Here is a 23,175-nt window from a genome sequence, read left to right as displayed (position 1 = left end):
AACTGCTGAGGGTGCACTCTCTCCCATAAGGTGGGATGAAGGTGTATAGGATCCAGCTCCTGGGCTACACCATTAGTGACCAGGCTCTAACTGGACTTTGTGTCATTGATCATAATCCTTTCAGTCTAGCAGGTCAGTTTTCAGTCCATGCTGCTGTCACCTTATCCAGTCCATATTTTATTAAGTTTGTCAATAAGGATGTTACAGATAGACAGTCTCAAAAATCTAAGTTGAAATAAACAACATTCACTGCTCTCCCCTTGTCCACCAAGTAAGTCATCTTACCATAGAAAGCTGTAAGATAGGTCAAGCATGTCTTCCCTTTAAGTCTGTGCTGACTACACCTAGTCCCCTTCTTGTCCTTCATGTGTCTGGAAATGCTTTCCACAATTAGATGGTCCACTATCACCTGTGTTGAGGTGAGTGAGCTAACCAGCTTGTAATTCCCTGGATCCTTCTTCTTGAACAAAGTAGCAACATTTGATTTCTTCCAGTCCCCAAGAACCTCCTCCAATTGCCACGTTTCAAACATTACCAAGAATGGCCTCACAATGACACCAGCCAGCTCCCTTAGCACTTGTGGATGCATCCCATCCGGTCCCACGGGCCCTAATCATACTCTGCCAGGGGTAAATTGGGAGCAATGAAGATTTTCCCAAGGGTGTCAGGGTCCTGGGCTGGTCTTACCAGCACAGACCAAGGCAAAGAAAGCACCGAGTACCTTGGCCTTTTCCACATCATCTGTCACTACAGCCCCTGCTCCTTGAGCAGCAGGCCCATGTTTTCCCTAGCCTTCCTTTACTGCTTATGTACTTGTAGAATTCTTTCTTGTTGCCCTTCACGTCCCTTGAGAGATTCAACTCTAGGTGAACTTGGGCTTTCCCCGTGCCCTGGATGCCCCTCTGCACCTTCCCCTGCTTCCATCTTTTGTACACTTTTTTAACATCTGAGTTTTGTCAGGAGCAACTTTTTCATCCATGCAGGCCTCCTGCCACCTTTGCTTGAATTCCTGCTTGTCAAGGTGGACCATTCCTGAACTTGAAGGAGGTGATCCTTGAATATCAACCAGCTCTCAGGTCAGGCAGTTGGACTAGATGATCATTGTAGGTCCCTTCAAACTGAACTATTCTATTCTCTCCTGAATCCATCTTTTCTCCAGGGGATTCTCTCATGGGATTCTTCCAAGAAGATCCCAAAAGAGCCCAAGTCTCCTCTCCTGAAGGCCAGGGATAGGATCCTGCTTTTTGGCCTGCTTCCTCCTTTCAGGATCCTGAACTGCACCATGTCACGATCACTGCAGCCAAGTCTTCCCCCAGCCTTTGCCTTCCCAATCAGTTCTTCCTTGTCTGTAAAACAGTCAAGTCCAACAAAACACCTCTCCTCATCATGTCTTCAATCACCTGTGTCAGAAAGTTACCATCAGTGCATTTTAGAAACCTCTGGATTGCCTCGGCCCTGCAGCACTCCCCCTCCATCAGATACTGTGATGATTAAAGCCCCCCATGAACGCCAGGGCCTGCAAGTGTAAGTCTTCTTCCACTTGTCTAAAGACCTCATCTACTTCTTCCTGATAAGGCATTCTACAGCAGATGCCCACTACAGCATCACCCATGTTGGTCTGCCCTTTAGTTCTAACTCAAAGTTTTAGCTGGCACCTCATCTGTCCCTAGGCAAAGTTCCATATGTTCTTGCTGCGCTCTCATGTAAAGAGCAATTTCCTCTCCTTGCCATCCTAGCCTGTACTTTCCAAAGAGCTTGTATCCAATCTCTGCAACACAGCAGTGGTATGAACTATCCCACCATGTTCTTGTGATCACAATGAGATCATAGCCCTAGTACTGCACACAGACCTCTTAAGTCCTCCTGCCTGTTCCCCATGCTGCATGTGTTAGACTGTAGGCACTCCAGCAAAGTTGTGCTGATGTCCCAGAAAAGGTAGAACTTCCCTTGTAAGGCTCTTCTCTCCACATTCCTCATTTGTGTGCAGACACTTGTGTGGAGTCCCTTCTGCCCTGCTCTGTTAGTTTCAAGGTCTCCCTTGACCACATCACCCTCTTGCTTACTTACATCACCCCAAACACCTTTGGCTTACTAACCTGGTCTGTCATCTCCTCACTCAGTTGTGGGGCACAGTCACCCCACAATGTTCCCAGCTTAAAGATATCCTCTACTTGTGCATGCAAGATACACCATACAAACCTAGTACTGATGAAGTCAAGAAACTACTTGTACCATAAAGCATAGTGATAACAATAAAATCCAGTTGTGTCAGCACTGGTTATTAGTTCCATAACATGAACTCTGTAAATCATTTCAAATACACTGTATCTTCAACTTCAAAAGTCTTCAACTCAAAATAAGCTGTGGTACTTCCTGAAAATGCATCTATTCTGATTCTGTGTTTGTTTCACGACTGTTGGGGGTGGGGAGGACAATTAAGAGACAAGAATATGGTGTCTTTCTCTTTTTCCAATTATGATAAAGGAAAGAAATTAATAAAAAATTCCATTAATTAGCCTTATATTAGGAACTTGGTCAAATCATAACCCATGAAGCTTTTGTTAGGACAAAATAATAGGTTCATTTCTGCATCCCTTAAGATGATTTTTTTTCCTTTTCTTATATTCTCTTGAGTTTTTCTGACATTAATCACAGTTCCTTGAAAAGTGATGTTCCCATTGCTTTTGGACGAAGGCTTTATTTCCAGGCTTTTTGATTTAAGGCTGAAACAGCTATGCAAATAAGTACAGTCCCCACTTTTACAAGTTTCATAACATTCTGTTCACTTTTCCATGCTCAACTTCTATGAAGCAATGCATTTCCAGTTATATTACAGAACGACCATTGAACCATTCCCTCTCGCAGACTATGAACATGTTCATTTTCCCTCCATAGAACACAGGCTCTTTGCAGTGCATCTCTATCAGACTTTGTAGAGCTGCAGAGGTGATACAACATGGTATCCAATGGCACAAGAAGAGCTCAGATTTTGAACATGTAACTGTCTGTGTTGGCTTATTTAACAAAGTCAATAACTGGGTAATCATCTTATGTCTTACAATAGCCAGCTTTTACTCACCAGAAATCTGAACTATTTGGTATTTGAATGTTTCACTTCCAAATGTAGATTCATCTTGGTATGAAAAGACAATTAAGCCACTTCTGAACAGTAGGTGTTTCACTTTTTTTTTCAGTATGTAATTTTTTTTAATCAACTCTTCGGTTTGGTTGGTTTGGGATTTTTTTCTTTGCGGTTTTGTTTTTTGGTTGGCTTTTCTTTTTTTCCAGAAGAAAAACTGTCCACTCAAGATTCAAGACTGCTCTAGTATAACAGCCAACCTGCTGTAAGCATGCTTAAAAGTAAGTCAGACCATGCAAGAAAGGTCACCCACTTGAAAACAGATAATCTTAAATCTACTAATTTGACACTGCTGAGGAATACTTAGTAAAAGGAACTTGAGTGAGGACTCTAAATCCAAAGTGTTTACAGAAGAAAGATAAAGACTATTTTAAAGTGTTTCAGAGAACTGAGAAATCTGGAAAAGGACTTGGCACTAGAATCCAAAGGAGTGGATCCAGTGAAATATCAGCTGTTCAACAGATAGCTAAGATTAAGTTTAAGAATGCATACACTTGGCCAGCTATTTATGGCTTCATATGGCCATATGACAGCACTCAATATGTGAACTGTTCAACTAAGGAACTCAGTTTTGATGCACCTACAGTGGAATTCCCAAGGGCATACTAATGGGAAGGGTGGGGGAATGGGGAAAAAGAGTGGCGGCAAGGGAGGGAAGAGCAGATTATCTCTAGTCTTCCCCAAATCTATTTGTAAAATAAACAGTTTAATTTACCCTGGAAGGAGTGACTGCGGAGTTGGCGTTGGCCCATTCAGGGCATACAGGCTGATGCTGCTAATCCCACTGCTCCCCATACTGCCAGAACTCTGGGCAGACTGAGCGCTGCGGTCTTGGTAGTTCAACGGAAGGCTTTGAGGCCTGGCATAGTAATAAGGGGTTGAGTGAGCATCCCGTGGCAATGCTTGAGCAAAAAGTGTGGCATAATTTGATACCTGAAAAGGAGAGGATTTGAACAGGGAGGAATAAAAAGAAAAGATTTGTCAGCTGCTTTAAGTCATGTCTTTAGTTAACAGAAGTGTAATACTCAAGAACACAAAAAATAACTGAAGGCCATGTTTATGCAAAGAAAAATTTGTTGTTACGATTATAATGACAAAAAAGCAAGTCCCTTACAGTGAGCAAAAGTACTTTGAGCAATATAGCTTACTTTTGCCTGTGAATGGTCATGAACAATAGCTGCAAAAAGCACTTTGGTGCTAGCAGAACTGCAGCCAAAGTAGGTATTTTGCTCTCCCTACTCCATTTCAAACTCATTAGCACATCTGCAGACATTACACCACCAAGCAGAAAGCAAACAAAAGAAAAAATCACCCATCTAATAAAGTCACAACTTCAGCTACAAATGTTGGATAGATCATATTTTTACATTTATTTAGTATAAAAAAAAAATACAGAAAAAAAAATTGCAGATACTTGTGTGAAGTGTGTTTGTCCTTTCAGCCTCATACATAAACACCACAAACACAAGCTGAAGTGTTGGTTAAGTCTGGATAGTGATTCTTAAAGACATCTAGAATAAGTGACACACGTTTACGGTTTCTCAGGAGCAACAAAGGTCTCCTCACCTACCTTGTTAGACTGCTTACGTGGATCTTCACTAAGGCTAAGCAGGAGGTAGAGTATTGACCATTTGTTTTTCAAAATGCCCTTTAAAAAAAGCGAAGACAAACAGGAATGAGCTTGTTTCAACTCCTGATAACAATAGATTTTTTTTTAATTATCCAGCCTACTAACATGTACACATATAAATCAATTTTCCAACAAATAAGACCAACTCAAAGCCATGCTCTTGAGTAAACTGAGAAACTGCAGTGCAGCCTCTGTATTGCTAATATTATGAACTTTCTCCACTATGTTCAAATCATGAACTCTCACCTGCTCCAAGATCAGCAAGTACACTCAATTTAAGAAAGAGCTTTATACAGAGTTGAACTTTTACCAGCATTCCCCCACACTCTCGCCATTTAAAATATCTCAGATGCAGATGCTATTCTAACCTAAAGATGAAGGAAAACCCTTGGTACAATTTTAAGTAAAGAACTGTCTTTTCTCCTCTTTCCCCTTCACAGGGAGTCTTCAAAAGTTTGAGGGTTTCAATTTCTGTTACTTTAAATGCCATAAAGAGAGTTACCAAACTTTTCACAGCTTAAGACAGACACTGTTAACATGAAACTTGAGGAATATGCAAGAAAGTATCTTCAGACAGGCAAATAGGCAGATACATACAGACTGTTAGAATAACACTCTCAGCAGCTTTAGATCTCAGCAGAAAGCTTACCAGCAGAAGACAGAATAATGCTAAAGGCCAAGCTACAAAAAGAACACTCTGAAGAGAAGAATTATGGCAAATATTAAAACGTTTTATTTTAGATACATATATGTTACTCCACAGTTCTGTGACGCTAATGCTTGCACCTGAATTATCAGGGACATAGAAGCTTATAATGGATATCAAGGAGCAGAGTATGTCAAAGAAACTCACACAAGTTGCCTCATAATACTGACCAGGCTATGGTCTGTAATACTAAGCAATGTTGAATAGAGAGGAAATTTTAGTCATACCAAGATTCAACAAAGATTCCATCTCTTATGAAGCAGTGTAATTCAGTGCTATCAGTCTTGCAAAAACCACTTTCAAGGTCACTTTGAAATTCTCTTTTAAACACATTTTCATTCTCACCTTTTTTGCTTTTTCCTGTTTCTCTGCAAAGTATGCATTTTGTGTACGTTATACGGTATAAGAATTTTGGCCATAGAACCTTTCTTTCTTCAGGACGGAGCCCACTAACCAAACCTACCAAAGCTCTATATTGTTATGTAAGAGTAGAAGGAAACATTCTACATTATGTAGAGCAGAAGTCTATTATCTTCTGTTTTGATTGCAACAATAAGCAAAAAGTAGAGGTATTGCATTTGCTGCAAATAACTAAGCCAGCAACTCATTAACAGCTGGTGAAGGAGCAGCAACATCACTGCTTCTTCTACTTGCTAGGATAGAATAACTTTAAGTGCCTCAAGAAGCATGGTTTGCTCAGCTGGCAAGCTGCCATTAAAATAAACACTGACCTCCTTTTCTCTTTAGAGTAATGGATGAAACAAAGTTAAAACAGATTCACGCAAGGTTTTTTCTTTCTCCTGGTTGCTTTCAAGAGAATTGCTGGAGAAAGAAGAAGCCTCATTGATTCAGAAAACGCATATTCCTTCTGTGCCTTTCCCTAAGCTCACGGGAAAAAGAAATTATTGTCCACCATTAGCAATAAACCTAACAGCACATTGAATAATAATTGGTAGTGATTTTTAAAGAAGGCAGTATTCAGATGATACCATTTCATGTACACGAGATACTAGAACAGAAAAAAAAAAAAAGGTTAAAAGAACCTCAAACATTTGAGCAGGCAGCAAAATGTGAAGAGATAGGTGATACAAGCTTGTGTTACATTCAGAATAATCAGATTGGTATGAACAGAGACAAAGCATTTTGTTTCAAAGTTTACAGAAATCATGCTCTGCAGCTATACTGCTTGCCAAATGCAATGATATGGCAACATAGTACATAAGCTACAGAAACACATTACAAAGAATCTGTATTAAAAGAGCAAGATCACATAGTGTGATACACGGAAGAAGAGGCTGAAACCAATGGCTGAGGTCATCGAAACAGGTGTCTGCAAACCAGTGACACTTGCTTCACTGTACAAACCAACACAAATAATACACAAACCCACAGGACAAGGAAAACAGGAAGAGTTACACAGTAACTTTAGCTTCAAGCGCTAACAAACTGGTGAGTAAGTATGGATGAGGGGAGGGGCAGAACCGAGTTCTGACTAGTCATACTCTCTAAAGAATCACTTTTTTGTAATCTTAAAATCTTAGTATTATCCTGTAAAACTCAGCCATGATCAATATGTAAATTAATGAATAAAAAGCAGAAGAACAGAGAAAAACATTCATCCTAAGTACAAAGGGCAAAAATAAGGACAAATTTTCTGTTATACAGAAAACATCTTTTACATTAACTAATTTTTGTTGTCAAAAATCAGGTACATGCAAATGACAACAGGGCATCTTACTTTATTACTGCCCACCATATTCTACCTTGCTAAATACTTGATTTTATGGAGAATCCAGAACAGATTAGCAGAAGTCATTTTTCACCTAGCTCAGCTAAACTTCTATCCTCACATCTTTCCCCGTCTCCTGATCAGTCTTCCTGCATCATGGACTTTCTAACTCACTAACATCTTTTGTCAGAATATCAACATGCAGTATTCTTTGATTAACACTGGTGGAATCAAAGTCAGCAAACCCTTAAGCTTCAATATGAAAGACCTAGAGCACTTAAAAATTCAGAAGCATAAGGACTGTTTAAAACCCTAGATTAATAAAATCAATATACTTGCAAGGCATTGCTGTAAAATAAATGACAAGAAGAAAATTCACTTTTACATATAAAAAAATGAACACGTCTATTTTTACAGAGTTCCTTCCTTCATGCCTCTTCCTGTAACTGGACTCAAACTAAACATGGATCCTTTATTCTCTTCTGACTTACAATTAAATCCAAATTAATTTCTAAATAATAGCAAACGGATCTTTTCTTTTTTTAAAAAAAAAAGTAGTAACTTGTAAACTTTTTCACAAAAATTACAAAATGATTGAGGTTGGAAGGCACCTCAAGATCATTCTAGTCCAACCTCTGTGCTCAAAGCAGCATCATCTACAGCAGGCTGCCTGTGACTGTGTTCAGTCAGGTTTTGACTGTCTCCCAAGGATGGAGACTCCACAACTTTTCTGGGCAATCTGTTCCAGTATTTAACCATCCTCTCAGTAAAAATACTGTTAATGACCCAAGTACTCTCCAAAACAACTCTAAAACATCAGAAGGATGCATATGTGTGCTTTCAGTTTCTTTACTCTTTATACATTTATTACACTACCTGTGAACTGAGTTTTCTGTAGAGTTCTGAAAACAAAGCAGCATCTGCTTCCCTTCTTTGTCTCACAACTATTAAAAAAAAGAAATATAGATTAAAAAACTGAAAGTATAAGTCATGTGTGAAATCATGTATTTGTGGTAAATTGGAAGATGTACCCAAGAAAGCATAACGATGCTTAACTGTCTTTACTCAATTTTGCCTGTTTTCACATTATCTGCATTAGAGCCCTGAAAATTCTTGCATCAGAAGGGATGCAATGTAAGTACCTGTTTTCCTTAGAGTAATAAAAATACACACCTTCTAAATAAGTGTCCTTCTAAAGTCTAGTCTGCCATTATGTAGGTTTAGGGAATTAAAACATAATTGAAAGCAGTTAGGTGTTAAAGAATGCTAAAAAGCCCTTCAGAAAACTAAGGGCAATGGTTCCTATTTTAGGCAATAACAGCAAGAAACAAAAGTAGTAATACCACTTGATCAAACAGAATTCTAAGGTCGCACAACTTTTATATATTAAGAAAAATAACAGCGTCAATCACTGCCAGTTATATAATAGAAGTCTTTGGTCAGAGTAAAAGTATCTTCAAGCTTTAAGATGTCTTCAGAGAAGCCATGTTACATCAGAAAGAGACACTAAAAAAAAAAGGTAAAAACAAAAACATCTGAAGAAACAGTAATAATAAAAAAAACGCTGTTAAATGTTAGAAATGTCAATTAGCATCAAAAGCCACTGTCAAGTACATTTTGCCAAATAAGTCACCTCCTGCATGGTAACTCCAATATAAATATAAAGTTAGAAGGCTATATCCAGTTACTTGTTACATGACCACTAACATCAGCCTACAAGCTGAAGTTGGGGAAAAGGAAGATGAGGGAGACAGCCTTCTTCAAAACTCCTGGCGGTAGGCCCAAAGAATATATGCTGTGCTGGCTAGATCTAGCCAAAGCACAGAAAAACTCATGCAGAAAGTGTATACTGTAGAATACAGTGTTTTGGAGAGAAATTCTGATGGGCATATTTCCCTATCAGCAAGTCATGGAAGCTCTGCATCAGCAAGACACATGCACTTTAAAACAGTCACAACTGTTGAATTCAGCTACCCTAATTCAATCTTCCTGACTAAATATTCAAAGGTCAAATATGAAGTTTTAATTTAATTAGCATACTTCAAGTAATTGTTTCTGGACGTTCTACTGTACAGCACAACCTGCTGAAAGAAGTATTTGGCTTTTCAAGAATGCATCACATTCCCGTGGGATTCACACAGTGGAACACTTGACTCAGAGCAGCATAGAGCACAATGGAATGTAACTGCAACATAACTGACACTGCCACAGTCTAATGTTTTGGTTTTGAGAAGGAGGTTGCAGATAAACTTGTAGAGAAACTGAAGGCAAGAAATAACAGGTAAGTCACAGACAATTCCATCAATTCCCAGGATGCTCATTCAGCAGGTTTCACACAGGTGCTCATGAAGTTAATTGTGCCAAAGTGTAATATTTCTAAAGTGCACATCACAAAAATATCGGTCTTCTACAAAGAACTATGAATTCATAAAGTCTGAGTACTACTAAAGTGAAAGGAGTGAAATATTAATTATTTTTTATTTTCATGGTGGCTAATATACAAAGTAAATGGCAGCAAGGGAAGTCTAAGCTAAGCATTCAGAAAAATCTGAGCCTTGAATACAAATAGCCACTCAGGAATACTAACTGGGGAATTAATGGAATTTCCATCATGAGATTTTCAGGGGGTGAGCATTAATAACAGATTAGATAATTATCTGTGAGGCAGAGTTGTCCCATTTTCAGAAGAATAAACTGATCAGATAACTTCTTGAAGAACTTCCTACCCTATTTCTAAGAAAGAAACAAAGATGCACTTACGTTCTTTCTTGATTTTCTCCGCTACAAGAAATTCATCCCGTTCAACAGTGGGAGCAAAGTTGCTTCCAATAACTCTCACTGCATACTGAAACTGCTGGGCTGCATCAGCTGAAAGAAAAAAGGAAAACTCTCTCAGTTGAGTGTTAAAGTTCTATTTAAACAAATAAATAAATAGATAAATGTTAGACATGAGATTGCATTGCTATGGCTGAATCTGGCATAAATGCAGCTGGCTTAGATCAGATGATGTTATACATTATTATATATCCTTAGACACAGTTCTAAATCAGAGGGCAGTAAATTCCATTTACCTGTGAAGTATAGCATTGATAGTATGGTCAAACATACTCACCTGTGTACACTCCGCAAAATAATTGCACTTAGATTTGTGAATAAGCCTTTCCTATTCTGTGCTGACAGAAGAGATGCGTAGGCTTACCTGCTTATTAGAGAGCATTAGCACATTTCAGCTGGTTCTGCCCTCCTCCACAGACTGAAATGCTGCATGGCTTGGCACAAAGTAATAGAATCATTAAGGTTGGAAAACACCTTTAAGATCAAGTCCAACCATCAACCCAACACCACCATGCCTACTAAATCATGTCCTGAAGTGCCACATCTACACGTTTTTTTGAACACATCCAGGGATGGCAACTCCACCACCTTTCTGGACAGCCTGTTCCAATGTTTGACCGCTCTTTCAGTAAACAAAGTTTTCCTAATGTCCAATCTAAACCTCCCCTGGTGCAACTTGGGGCCATTTCCTCTTGTCCTATCACTTGTTACTTGGGACAAGAGACCAGCACCCACCTCACTACAACCTCCTTTCAGGTAGCTGTAGAGGGCGATAAGGTCTCCCCTCAGCCTCCTCCTCTCCAGCCAAATGACCCCCTTCCCTCAGCCGCTCCTCAGACTTGTGCTCCAGACCCCTCACCAGCTTTGCTGCCCTTCTCCGGACATGTTCCAGCCCCTCAATGTCATTCTTGAACCAAGGGTTTCAAAACTGAGCACAGCATTCGAGGTGCGGCCTCACCAGTGCCGAGCACAGGGACATGATCACTCCCCCACTCCTGCTGGCCACACTATTCCTGGTTCAAGCCAGGATGCTGTTGGCCTTCTTGGCCACCTGGGCACACTGCTAGCACATATTCAGTCAGCTGTTGACCGACATCCCCAGGTTCTTTTCACCAGGCAGCTCCCCAGCCACTCTTCCCCAAGCCTGTAGCGTTGCATGTTGTGACCCAAGTGCAGGACCCGGCACTTGGCCTTGTTAAACCTCATATAATTGGCCTCGGCCCATTGATCCAGACTGTCCAGATCCACCTGCAGAGCTCTCCTCCCCTCAAGCAGATCAACACTCGTGTCATCTGAAAAACTTACGGAGGGTGCACTCGATCCCCTTGTCCAGATCATTGATAAAGATGTTAAGCAAGACTGACCTCAGAACTGAGCCCTGGGGAACACCGCTTGTGACCAGTCACCAACTGGATTTAATTCGATTCACCATAACTCTCTGGGCTTGGCCATTCAGACACTTTTTACCTAGCGAAGAGTATGCCCATCGAGGCCATGAGCAGCCAGTTTCTCCAGGAGAATACTGTTGGGAGACAGTGTCAAAGGCTTTACTAAAGTCCACGTAGACAACATTCATGGCCTTGGGTCATAGAAGGAGATCAGGTTGGTCAAGCAGGACCTGCCTTTTGTGAACCCTTGCTGAATGCGTCACATTGGCAAGGGACCTCCCCTATTAACCAGGACTGCTGATAAATGATGGAGAGTGGCTTGGCAAGCTTCTCCACCAGCTCCCTCAGTGCTCTCGGGTGGATCCCATCCAGCCCCATAGACTTGTGAGTGCCCAGGTGGCACAACAGGTTGCTAACTGCTTCCTCCTGGTTTATAGGGGGTTTATTCTGCTAAATCACACAATTCAGCTCACACATAGGAACAATATAGCCATGTTCACCAGGCATCAAACTGGATTATCCTCCCTGGGGAGCTTTACTCAGATACCCACAACAGCAATTTTACCAGTTTGTGTGTAGGTTTTTTGTTTTTAAACCAGTTTACATGGTTTCACCACTTAGGTTCAAAGCTAGCTCAGCAATATTGGCATTGTATTCCAATGCATAATATACTGGAGAGGTCACAAGTCAGTGACTTTCCTCCACTGTTCCTTCATCGTGCAATAATTCCGTTTTTAATATTGTTGCTGAACAGTATTGGTTTAGTGCAAGAATCTCTTCTTTTTAGGAATATTAATAGTCCAGTAACACTGAGATAGGGCCAGTTCAGTATGAATGCCTCTACAGCATAGTCACATTCCCATTTATTGACCTGAAAAATCAATCAAATTACAACCCTACGGACATGTCAAATGCCCTTACAAAATGTCGGATAAATTTTTACTCTTCTCGGGGAATAACTGCAATAACAGGAGGGTAAAGATACGTAGACAAAGTAAGTGTAAATGCATGGTATCAGCTACTTGAATCCTTATACTTCCTGACTTCAGGAAAGAAAAATCATCTAAGCAATTCTGCGTATTAAGTCTGGTTTGTATATAACAATTTTGTATGCAGATGCATCAGACTGCTCATGTGTTTTAGCTAGTCAGTTAAGCAGTCAACTTTCAGAGAAAATTGTAGAGTAATGCAGCACTGGTTCAGCCAAGGAAGAAGAAAGGATGCTGGCCTGGACAAATATGTACAAAAGGAACACAAAAATGGAATAGGGTAAAGGTTCACTAGAAGCAGAGATATTTTAAGTGTTGAATCACCTCTAACTAATATTGACAATAAAACAAACAAACAAAAACCCCTGGGAAACACTAGGAGTCAATTATTGATTAAATGCAGGAAAATCTCCAGAAATTTATGGAAAGGAGAAATTTGAAATCAGAATGTGCTGCATTCTTTTTGAATGCCCATTTTTGACTGTCTTGTGATATAAATGCCACCCACTGGTTCTAATCCACTAGAATACAACTGTAGACCAGTGAACATTAACCAGTTCACACAAAGCAGTACTTCACACAATCAGGAAAAAAGTCTGCTCAGACAGAATCATTAATATTTAACAGTATTTGACAATATTGGACTACAAAAGGAGCAAGGGTATCGGTCTACTTTCAGGGAAGAAAATGTCAATATCCAGACTACTATAAGGTCACAAATCTGCACGACTTACATGCCTCCCAGAAAGAATAGTTCTACTGTTAGACTAAGCAACCTGTCATTTGCAATAAGGACTTGAAAAATACACATATAAAGTAATTTAACAGTTCAGCTATCGATAGCTTAAAGTTAACTGATGAACCAGGTGGGAAAAGTAAGCATAAGGAAGTGTTTCTGACTAATTTTTCAGTATAATGCATGTCATTACAGAACAACTCAAGATTTCCAAAAAGTATTCTGCAAGGCCAATTAAAATCAAATATTGGCACCAAGTTATCCCAAACAACAGTAAGAATTTTGTTGTTCATGAATTCCTAGACTGTGTACCTAGCAGCAGTTAGGCAAGAGCTAGATTTTTCTAGTCATTCTTACATATTTTTGGCATGTTGCTATAGTGACTTAACACAGGCTACAAATTAAAAATAAAATTGCTACAAGAGTTCCAGGTCAAGCATCTTGGATGAACTGAAGTCAGGAGAAGGATCAGGAGTTGATACCAAAGTACTTTATCAGTTATGACATGTATCTAGATTAAATAATGAACTCCCTCACTGACTATCTACTAAAAAGCAGGACAGAATGGATCTCCAGTAAACTAGTTCAATACAAGTTATAGAAAAATATAAAAAGAAAGAAGCAATTAGAAAAAAAACCCCATAAATAGACATGGTCTTAAAGACCAAAACAAAAACAACACACACACAGACACACACACACCCCAACCACAAAGTCACAAGAACTTCTCCCCAGTTCCTCCTCACTCAATAGATGCATTACCCTGGTTTTCTAAGTAAAATTATGTTCTGGAATCAACTTCTATGTCCATATACACCACCCTGCCCCTTAGGGATTGCCCTTTAATTTTATTTATTTTTTTTTTTTTTTTTTTAAAAACCAAATTTGATAGAGGTCTCAGGGATATCAAGTTAAACAGCTTTCACAGAAACTGGGGACTGGTAGAACAAGCATCCAAACAACTCTCCCTGAGGGAAAGATTGCAAGCAAAAGCTCAGCGGTTAATTATTCCCTCCTGTCTGCCTGCACAGAATTACCAACATCAGGTACTGACTGCATCCTGCCCAGACCGCAGCTGAAGGAACAGAGACCTGGAGGATGAGGGAAGAGGAATTTCTGAAGAGAGCTACAGGGAATGAAAGTACAAGCTGGCAGTATTGCAGCTGGGGAATGCAGGGGGTTTACTGAAGAGAACATTTGCAACACAAATCCACAGGAAATAAAGACTTATTTAACTTTACTAAATGAACTTGTTTCCTATACATGTAGGATCTTGCAGTATGTTTATCTTAATAAGAGTGTTGAATGAGAAAATATGTAGTTGATTTAAAACAAAAATTCATCTGTACAATTGAGCATTATTCATGCAGCTGCTTCCGCTACCTTTTCAGCATATGCTATGATTTATACTGTGATTATCAGTAAGCTTAATACTTGGAGAAAAAATTAAAAATCAGAGCATTACATTTTATTTATTTATACTAAATGACAACACACAGTTTTTCCATGTAAGTAATGCTCTATTTACAGTGTTTATTCACTTTTAAAAAATTCTTTGGTTTCTGAACAAAATGCTTCATATCAGTATTTCAAAAATATTCAAGTGCTGTGTTTCCTCTCTGTTGTTCCCTGTGGTTTTGGGGGCTTAGATTCACTTCAAGTGAACCAAGATCGACACAATGAGAAATCAAGTGGCTTTACTGTTTTTAGTCACCTGATGAGATATTTACAAAATCCAGCAAAGATGTGTACAATGTCTCTAGAGACTCTCTGGATTTTCATTTCTCCAGAAGAATTGACTCAGAAAGCCAGCTACCCATTGCAACAAGTTTGGGTGGGCTTTTTTTGGTTGATGATGTTGGAATAGGGGTTTACCTCAATATAATAGAAGAAAATCATGGACTTTGCTATTTTTGTGTTTTCCAATCTGCCTCTGACACTTGAGCTTTTAAAAGGCAACCTATGCTTCAAGTTCTGTGGTATAAGGGAATATTGATGGCAAGACTAGGAGACAAAGAAACACATGTGAAAGTTTCTGGACAGAAACCTTGAAGATTTAAACGTAAGTCCCCAATCTAAGAAAAAACTCAACAGATACTTTATTAATAGTAAGTAGCAGGGGTTTTTTTCCTGTAATGGGGAAGTTTTAAGAAAGATATATAACCTTCTATAATAACTTTCTATTTCATCACCAACCATAACAAGACTAGTTAAAGCACAGAAACTTAGTATAGTCTCTTTCATACTACCCTAACAAGGCATCCGAGATAAATCTCTAGTTGAAAGACTACAATTCCATCAAAAAAATCCAATTAGTAAACCTGTTACACTACTAACAATATAGAACAAAGTTACCTGCTCTTTACACATACAGATTTGCCCTGGAAATTCAACAGCATCATACCAAGGCTGTTTTTGTATTACATTTTACTCAGGTTTTCATGTTTTATTCATATCAAGTCCAGCTTTTCTTTTACAAAGAAAATTCCCTGCTGTGGGATTTTCTTCAGCAGATTATTTCTTAAAAGTCTGTAAAATAACTTCAGTACCTAAGCGATTAAACATAACTTAATATGGATATCTGTCAGTAAAATAAAGATTCACATAGTTTGTTATGAATAGACATATTCAATTGCTTCCCTCCTCAAAGAGCAGCCATTACGACAGCAGATGGGCTTAAAATACACAGCTATATATCTATGTATGTGTATGTCCTTCATCAAAAAGTGATTATGGCATGAATCTATTATGTAACAGCAAGCTCAACATATCCGATGCATGAAATTGATGCAGCTCTTTTGGGAGGTAAGGGGAGAAAATAACACTGAACATGTTTCCAGAGCCTGAGCGGAGTAGTGAACGCAGATAAAGACAGCCACTCCCCCTCACACTATGTCCTTTAAGTAATACACACATGCATACACAATTAATGATACTGGTAAGCAGCCATACAGCTGAACAAAGAAACAGCACTTGCGAATCACCAAAAAAAAATAACAATGAAAAATTTTTTAAACTCTCTCCTTTGAGCACAGCAATCTACCGATCATTCAAAGATCTATAGTCCACCCAGCCATTCAAACTTGCCTGCAAACAATGCAGTATTAAAACTGAACTACTTCAAAAGGCAGAAAACAGCATTTTAAAGCTGCGGAAAATACAAGTGTAGCACATGCAAAAAATATAGAAGCAATGCCCAGGAAGGATCTGGTTGTAAAGAAAGCAAGGAGAAATAGGACAAAAGATAAAGTTTAAAGGAAAAGTTTAAGAGACAATTGGCCAATATACTTCCAAGACGACAGTATTTCAGAGGAAATGCCGAAATTCAGCACGTGTTTTGCTAAAAAGAAGTTTCTGACATTACTTATGATTTTAGGAAGTGAACTGAAATTCACTTTGCAGTCTTATGCATTTCTTTCAACATGCTAGCTATGGATCTACTGAAGTTTCTAGAGGAAAAATAAAAAAAAGCATCCTGAAAAACCTAAGTACCACCTGAAACCATGTTTCCAAACATTAATGCATCATGATTGTGAGAAACCTTGTTTCCTGGAAAGACAACATCTGGTTATTTCAATTTGTCTGTAAACTTGATTTCTAAACTATAGGACAATTCTAAAGAAAGAGTATCTAAACCAAACAGTAATCACTTACTTTCTTGAAAGCCTTCAGCGATTAGCAAACTGTTTCCACTATCTCTTCTTCCAGTCAGTTGTCTGTCACCCCAGACAACAGTTTTGCTTAAATGCAGATGCAAAATTATTGTAAAAAACAATTACACTCTTAACTGTGGTCAATGCTCTATGTGTGGCATGGATGGGCTAACAGCTATTGCTGCAAACTACTCAGATACAGATGCTGCCATCTAACACGTGCTAAAGAAAAAAAAAACAAACAAACAAACCAACCAAACTTCTTCCCGGTCACAAAGTGTTTGCTAAACACCTAATGTGCTACATTGCAAAATTAAGCCTGCAAGAAAAGCTGTAAAACTTGAGAACCTTCTCGCACATGCAGTGAGCAGACACTGCGCTTGTCAAGACAATAATGCTGCTCTATCTTCTCTATTTTAACTATATCAAAAGTTCTACATCGGCATGAATTATCAGTGGGAGGGGAAAAAAGCATTTGCATTAATATGATGTCATCTACTGATAAACTAAAATAGTAGTCTAGAATGCCATTAGTGTTATGATTTTGTTTTTTAAGAGAATCTACACACCTTGTAAGCAAAACTGCTTGTTCCTCTAGAAAACATTGTATCGAGAAGTGTAATTTTAGGACCAGCCCAGTTATGAAGTATTCCTGAAACAAAATTAATTTTGTATCAGTCTTCTGCTTTAGTCAACTACCTTAAACTTCTCTAAGTTCCTTTCTTTCAGAAGGGAAAATAATAGTAAAAACAAATTATAAAATGTAAACATAAAAATATTCTGTTCATGCAAGTTTTTATGTGAAGCATTTTAAGTTTATTCTTAATTAACCATCCTTCCACTCTCCACAGTCCTCTTCTATAAAGGAAAAAAAACCAACAAACCCACAAAATAAAACCCAAACTACATACGCTCCCACGACTTTCCTTACTTAAAAGGTGTCTACAAACTTTTAAGCACTGCACGGGAAACATAACTATTCTTTAATTCTGTTAATAGTGCTGGCTCTTGCTGTATTGTCAGTAAACTGATTTATTTGAGGACTGACCCACTGGACTACCAGCAACTTGGTCACACAATTTTCTCAGAACTTTCCCCTCACTGTGAATTTTTCCCTAACCTGTCAACTTGCATTTGCTTGTTACTAGTATAGATAAAAAACCCTCCATACCATCTTTTTGAATGAACTGTAAGCTTTCCCCTCACCATGAAAATTTAAGATCTACTCCTATAGTTCAGAGCTTAAAAAATATAAATTAAAAAAACAACCAAACACACAATAACAAAACCCCCACCAAAATCCCCACAGATATTAAATTAAGGCCACATTACAGACTTCAGGTAGCAAACTGCTCTCTGAAGACTGAATACTACTTTCTAGAGCATGGGCGCCTCCAGAAGCACTTTGGCACAGAAAAATCTTTTTAGGATTCAAAAATCAAATAGAAGTAGCTTGAATATTTCAGCAATACTATTTGATTCCATTGGAGGCACTAAGACTGCTTATAGTTGACAAGCTTGTACGGCAGTCTACAAAGCCTCTGACTAAAATTTCCAAGAGGTTTGCCAAAGACAGTTAAGAACAAGCATCTTTTTGTCAGAAGGATTAAATTCACTGTCAAAAGAAAGGCATGCAACCCCGTATAACTGCTGGAATCCACAAATAAGGGTGGAAAAAAAAATCATATAAATTACTGCATAGGCAGGCAAGCTCTCTGCAATATCAGGTATTTGTGTAAAGTGAGGTGGATAGCCTGGATAAACACAGAAAGATTTATAATGCAAAATTAGTACACTAGTTCTTAGACACTGCGAGGACATGAGGAAGAAAGAGGTCAGTGATGGCCGCAGTGGAGGACTGCAGAGGCACAGCACCATAGGAAGCTAGCTTTAAGCCATGGGAAGCTAGCTTTAAGTAGTTGAGAACTGGCTAAAGCACAGGAAGAGAGCTTTCGAACCTTAGTTCTACTAAAAAAAAAAAAAAAGTTGAGATACTTTTTTAAATTATTTATTTTAAAAAGAGTTCTTCCACGTAACTCAGCAGACCTGAAACAAATTTCTGAGAAGCAGAGCTGTTTGCAGAAAAACAGTAACTAGGCCTATGCAGCTGACTGATTTTAGAAACTAAGAAGCCATCTACTTAGCAGCTGGTCTCAAAAAAGCGGGAAGAGGGAGAGGATACCTCCTCTATTGAGGCCTCTGCAGTCATGTTCCGTCACAGCACAAATTCACTTCAACATAAATCTTTAATAAGTGGGGAAGGCAGAGGCCTTCTAAGGCCATCACAGGCAGAAGCGAAAGAACCCCCAGCAGCCAACAGGCTCCATCAGGCTTATGAAGGACTTCAGGCATGGGATTGCAGAACCCATAAACATGGATGCAGAGTAAGACCACTCACCCCACGTGAGCTCCAAGCATGCTATTATGACACAGACATTACATGAATGGGATCCTTCAGCTCCTTCTGGAGCCATAGCTTCCTCACAAACATAATACAACACAAGTGCTGAGAAGGAACACAGACAAGTAGATCAAACCTTCTGAAGCACAAACTCAGGGAACATACGGGCAGGAAGAACCATTAGATCATGGAATCTCAACTGCTTTCTATTATTTACCTGTTACATTTCACCTGTTTACTTCCGTACCTTATATTTCACTAGAGCACTTATTCCAGGAAGGTATCAAAAGCTAGGATTTCAAGAAGTTCACAGTAGGATAACTATACAAATGGTTAAAGGTGGCTGTTTGCAACTAGCTTCAGCTTCTTGTTACTAATTTTTACCAGAAATTTCTCCAATGAATTTAAAAATCTACGAGGATCTAAGATTTTTTTCCCCCTTTTTTCTGTGGAAATAATTTAACATTATAAATCACTTCTCAAAAACTAAACTGATACTACTTGTAAAGTCTTCTTCAAAAAAGAGACCATGTATATACAAAGCAGCCTAACTTCATCAGTACACAAGGAGAGGGGAAGCTGCATGTAGATCACTAAACACACAAATACCTTACTTCAAACTTATCCTGGACATGCTGAAAGGAAATTAAAGGCTGAAAAACAGTGCGATGCTAAATAACTTGCCTGGTGATTTCCCTGTCACCTAGGGCTTCATGCAACACACCTCAACACAGAGGATGCCATACACACCCTTCATGACTGGGATTTCTTCCACAAAGACTTTTTGATTTATCTTTCTCTATGAGCTTTATATCAATAGCCGAGTTGATGACAAACTAACACACAGCTGACTGTTTCAAGAGAAGTCTTATGTTAGAAAGAACAGTTTAGTGCTAGCATTCCTCATAACACAAAAATATAGAGCAGGGTAAGGATGGGCTTCCTCTCTGTTGCACGCATAAAAATATGGGTGGTGATAAATGTGGCAGACAACCCACACTAATTTTTTAAAGCTGTTATTTCAAAGAACTCCCCAGATAACCCACAAGCGAACAGCCATGGAGGACTACAGGTTGCATGCAGCAGCTTATAATGATTTTGGGCAACATTTGCCCTTTCATTAGTCTCAGACACACACAGTTTTGGTTACAAGAGTAGACTCCCAATGTACAGCAATACACTGAACACTTATTTTTTCACAAAAAGTTCTCTTCCATGTTTTGTACATGTACTGCTTACAAATAAACTTATTACTCCAGTCAGAAGAGAGGGAGATTTATAGAAACTATGATTTCAAAAAGACAGCTAGGTCCAAAGTCAGCAGTAGTGAGCCACCTCTCCTCATACCCCTACCATGACTGATAACGCAGTTTTCTGTTTCTATTCTATTTAAGTTTTATAAGTGTCACAGGACCTAGATACAATACTCAATACCAAGAAACAAGCTTAGATTAAGTTTAGACCACATCTCATTTCAAATCTATGAAAAAGAGTCATGAAGAAAGCAGAGCCCTCTGCTACTCAAATAAAGCAAAGAAAATTTTTTTTTTCCTTTTTTTTTTTTTCTCCTCTCCTTTTTTTTTTTTTTTTTTCTTTTTGGGAGCAGACCTAGTACAATAATTTGAGATTTCTGGTATTGAAAATTTTAAAGTGTTCTTAAATAAGAACATGTACTAATTGTATTAGAAAAAAAACCTCCAAATGTTAAAAGCGAGAAACAACTTTAAAAGCAGAGGGATAATAGCACCTTAGAATTGTATGCTGATGTGAAATACCCTTTAATACACAATTAAACCAGTTGCTAAAAGAAACATGTAGTTACATAAAAACACAGTAGGTATTTAAACATTTGGAAGCAAACAAACATTGATTTAGGGGAGGTAGGAGATGAGTAGAAACCTGCCGCATCCTGATAAAAACCTCATATCACAGAACTACTACATGTTGACAGTTTGGGAAATGGGAAATTTATGGCTTTGCAGAAAACTTAAACAGGCAATGGAGAAGGAAAGGATTTTGGAAAAACAAAACAAAACCCACAGCAATCAACAGCTTTAAGCATGTCTCTGTGAAGGGGTCCCTACTCAGTATTTCAGTGAAGACACGGGGATTCCAACTTCTTCCCAACTCTTCCAAGTTTCTCAGATGAATCACCAAACAGTTTGGGTTGGAAGGGACCTTCAAAGATCATCTAGTCCAACCCCCCTAACCTTGGGCAGGGGCATCTTTCACTAGATCAGGTTGCTCAAAGCCCCATCCAACCTGACCTTGAACACTTCCAATGATGGGGCATTCACAACTTCCCTGGGCAACCTGTTCCAGTGTCTTGCCACTGTCACTGCAAACACTTTTTTTCCTTCTGTCCAATCTAAACCTACCCTCTTTCAGTTTAAAACAGTTGCCCCTCATCCTGTCACTTCAGGTCTTGGTAAAAAGTCTCTCTCCATCTTTCTTATAAGCCCTCTTTATATATTGAAAGGACACAATAAAGTCTCTCCGCAGCCTTCTCTTCTGCGGCTGAACAACCCCAACTCTCTCGGCCTTTCTTCACAGGGGAGGTGCTCCAGCCCTCTGGTAATTTTCATAGCCCTCCTCTGGACCTGCTCCAACAGTCTTTCTTGTACTGGGGGCCCCAGAGCTGGATGCAGTGCTCCAGGTGGGGTCCCAAGAGTGGAATAGAGTGGGAGAATCACCTCCCTCTACCTGCTGGTCACACTTCTTTTGATGCAGCCCAGGACAGGGCTGGGCTCATGTCCAATTTTTCATCTACCAGTACCTCCAAGTCCTTCTCCACAGGGCTGCTCTCAATCCTTTCATCCCCCAGCCAGTACTGATATCAGGGACTGCCCTGACCCAGGCGCAGGACCTTACACTTGCCCTTGCTGAACTTCATGAAGTTCACATGGGCCCACTCCTCAAGCCTGTCAAGGTCCCTCTGGACGGCATCCCTTCCCTCAAGTGCATCAGCTGCATCGCTCAGCTCGGTGCCATCTGCAAACTTGCTGCGGGTGTACTCAATCCCACTGTCTACGGCACTAACAAAGATACTGACACCAGCATCAGACAATACAGACCCCTAAGGCACGCCACTTGTTACTGATCCCCATTTTGACATTGAAATGTTGACTGCAACTCTTTGGATGTGGCCATCCAGCCAGTTCCTCATCCACCTAACCTGTACCTTTCCAATTTAAAGACAAGGATGGTGTGTGAGACCACGAGGTGCTGTCTCCAACAGGTGGAAACAAGAAGTTTGAGAGAAAGACACACACAAGTATATTTGCACCTTTTCACTCATTTTCTAGACTTCTAGGACAGCAGTAACTCACTTATAGGCCATGTTTTAATCGGTTTGAAACCAATTCTTCACGAGAGGTCAATACTCAAAATTATTAGTTACTGTCACAGAAATACCTAATGGTAACCAGGAACGACTTGTCAGAAGAGAGCTGCATGGAGGGAGAAAAGAACACATAAAAGACTTCATCGCTACGACTACTAAGGAAGAAAGCCATCTCCCATACGGGAAAAGAGATACAACAAAAGCTGTGGCATGAATTTGTCTGGTGAGCAATGCTTATAAACAGAGCAACTTAAAAAGCAGACTTAGCAGATACACCTCTTCCTTTCCACCCTCCAACTGCTTACTAAAAACAGAGTCTTTGCCTCGACTGCAACAGATAGAAACTTATGCAAACAGGCAAAGAGATTCACTCCCTTGCTGGAGGATCACAGCAGCATCGAGACGCAGAGGACCTGTAGAGGACCTAGCAGATGTCAGTGGCTCAACTTGAGCCGACACCGGAGGAAGGCAGAGATTCCTGAACGTGTACATGAGCCACCTTTTGCCCCAAACACCCGGGGAGCGGTGCCCCCGCTCCCCACAAGAGGAGAGGAGCCAGCGAAGCGCTCTGGGGGAGGGGGACGCGAAGGCTGCCCAAGCCCACCTCCCGCCACGGGGCTCCCCAG

The 23,175-nt window shown here is 39.6% G+C and overlaps 1 protein-coding gene across 1 annotated transcript in view; it reads right to left on the bottom strand.

Annotated features, from left to right (window-relative positions):
- TUBGCP3 (tubulin gamma complex associated protein 3) overlaps positions 1-22,721 on the bottom strand; it is a 59,378-nt gene extending 36,657 nt beyond the window's left edge. Inside the window, exons 1-6 of the mRNA XM_009645746.2 lie at positions 22,621-22,721; positions 16,807-16,892; positions 9,965-10,072; positions 8,081-8,148; positions 4,710-4,787; positions 3,855-4,072 (exon numbers count right to left, since the gene is read on the bottom strand). Coding sequence (XP_009644041.1) covers positions 3,855-4,072; positions 4,710-4,787; positions 8,081-8,148; positions 9,965-10,072; positions 16,807-16,892; positions 22,621-22,721 — 659 coding nt within the window. The remainder of the gene's footprint in view (positions 1-3,854; positions 4,073-4,709; positions 4,788-8,080; positions 8,149-9,964; positions 10,073-16,806; positions 16,893-22,620) is intronic.
- Between the last annotated feature and the right edge of the window lie 454 nt (positions 22,722-23,175).

Source organism: Egretta garzetta, unplaced genomic scaffold (genome assembly GCF_000687185.1).
Source record: "Egretta garzetta isolate BGI_Z169 unplaced genomic scaffold, ASM68718v1 scaffold168, whole genome shotgun sequence".
NCBI classification, from domain to species: domain Eukaryota; kingdom Metazoa; phylum Chordata; class Aves; order Pelecaniformes; family Ardeidae; genus Egretta; species Egretta garzetta.
The sequence above is the reverse complement of the archived record's forward strand: the minus strand, read 5'-3'. Positions and strand labels throughout refer to the sequence as shown.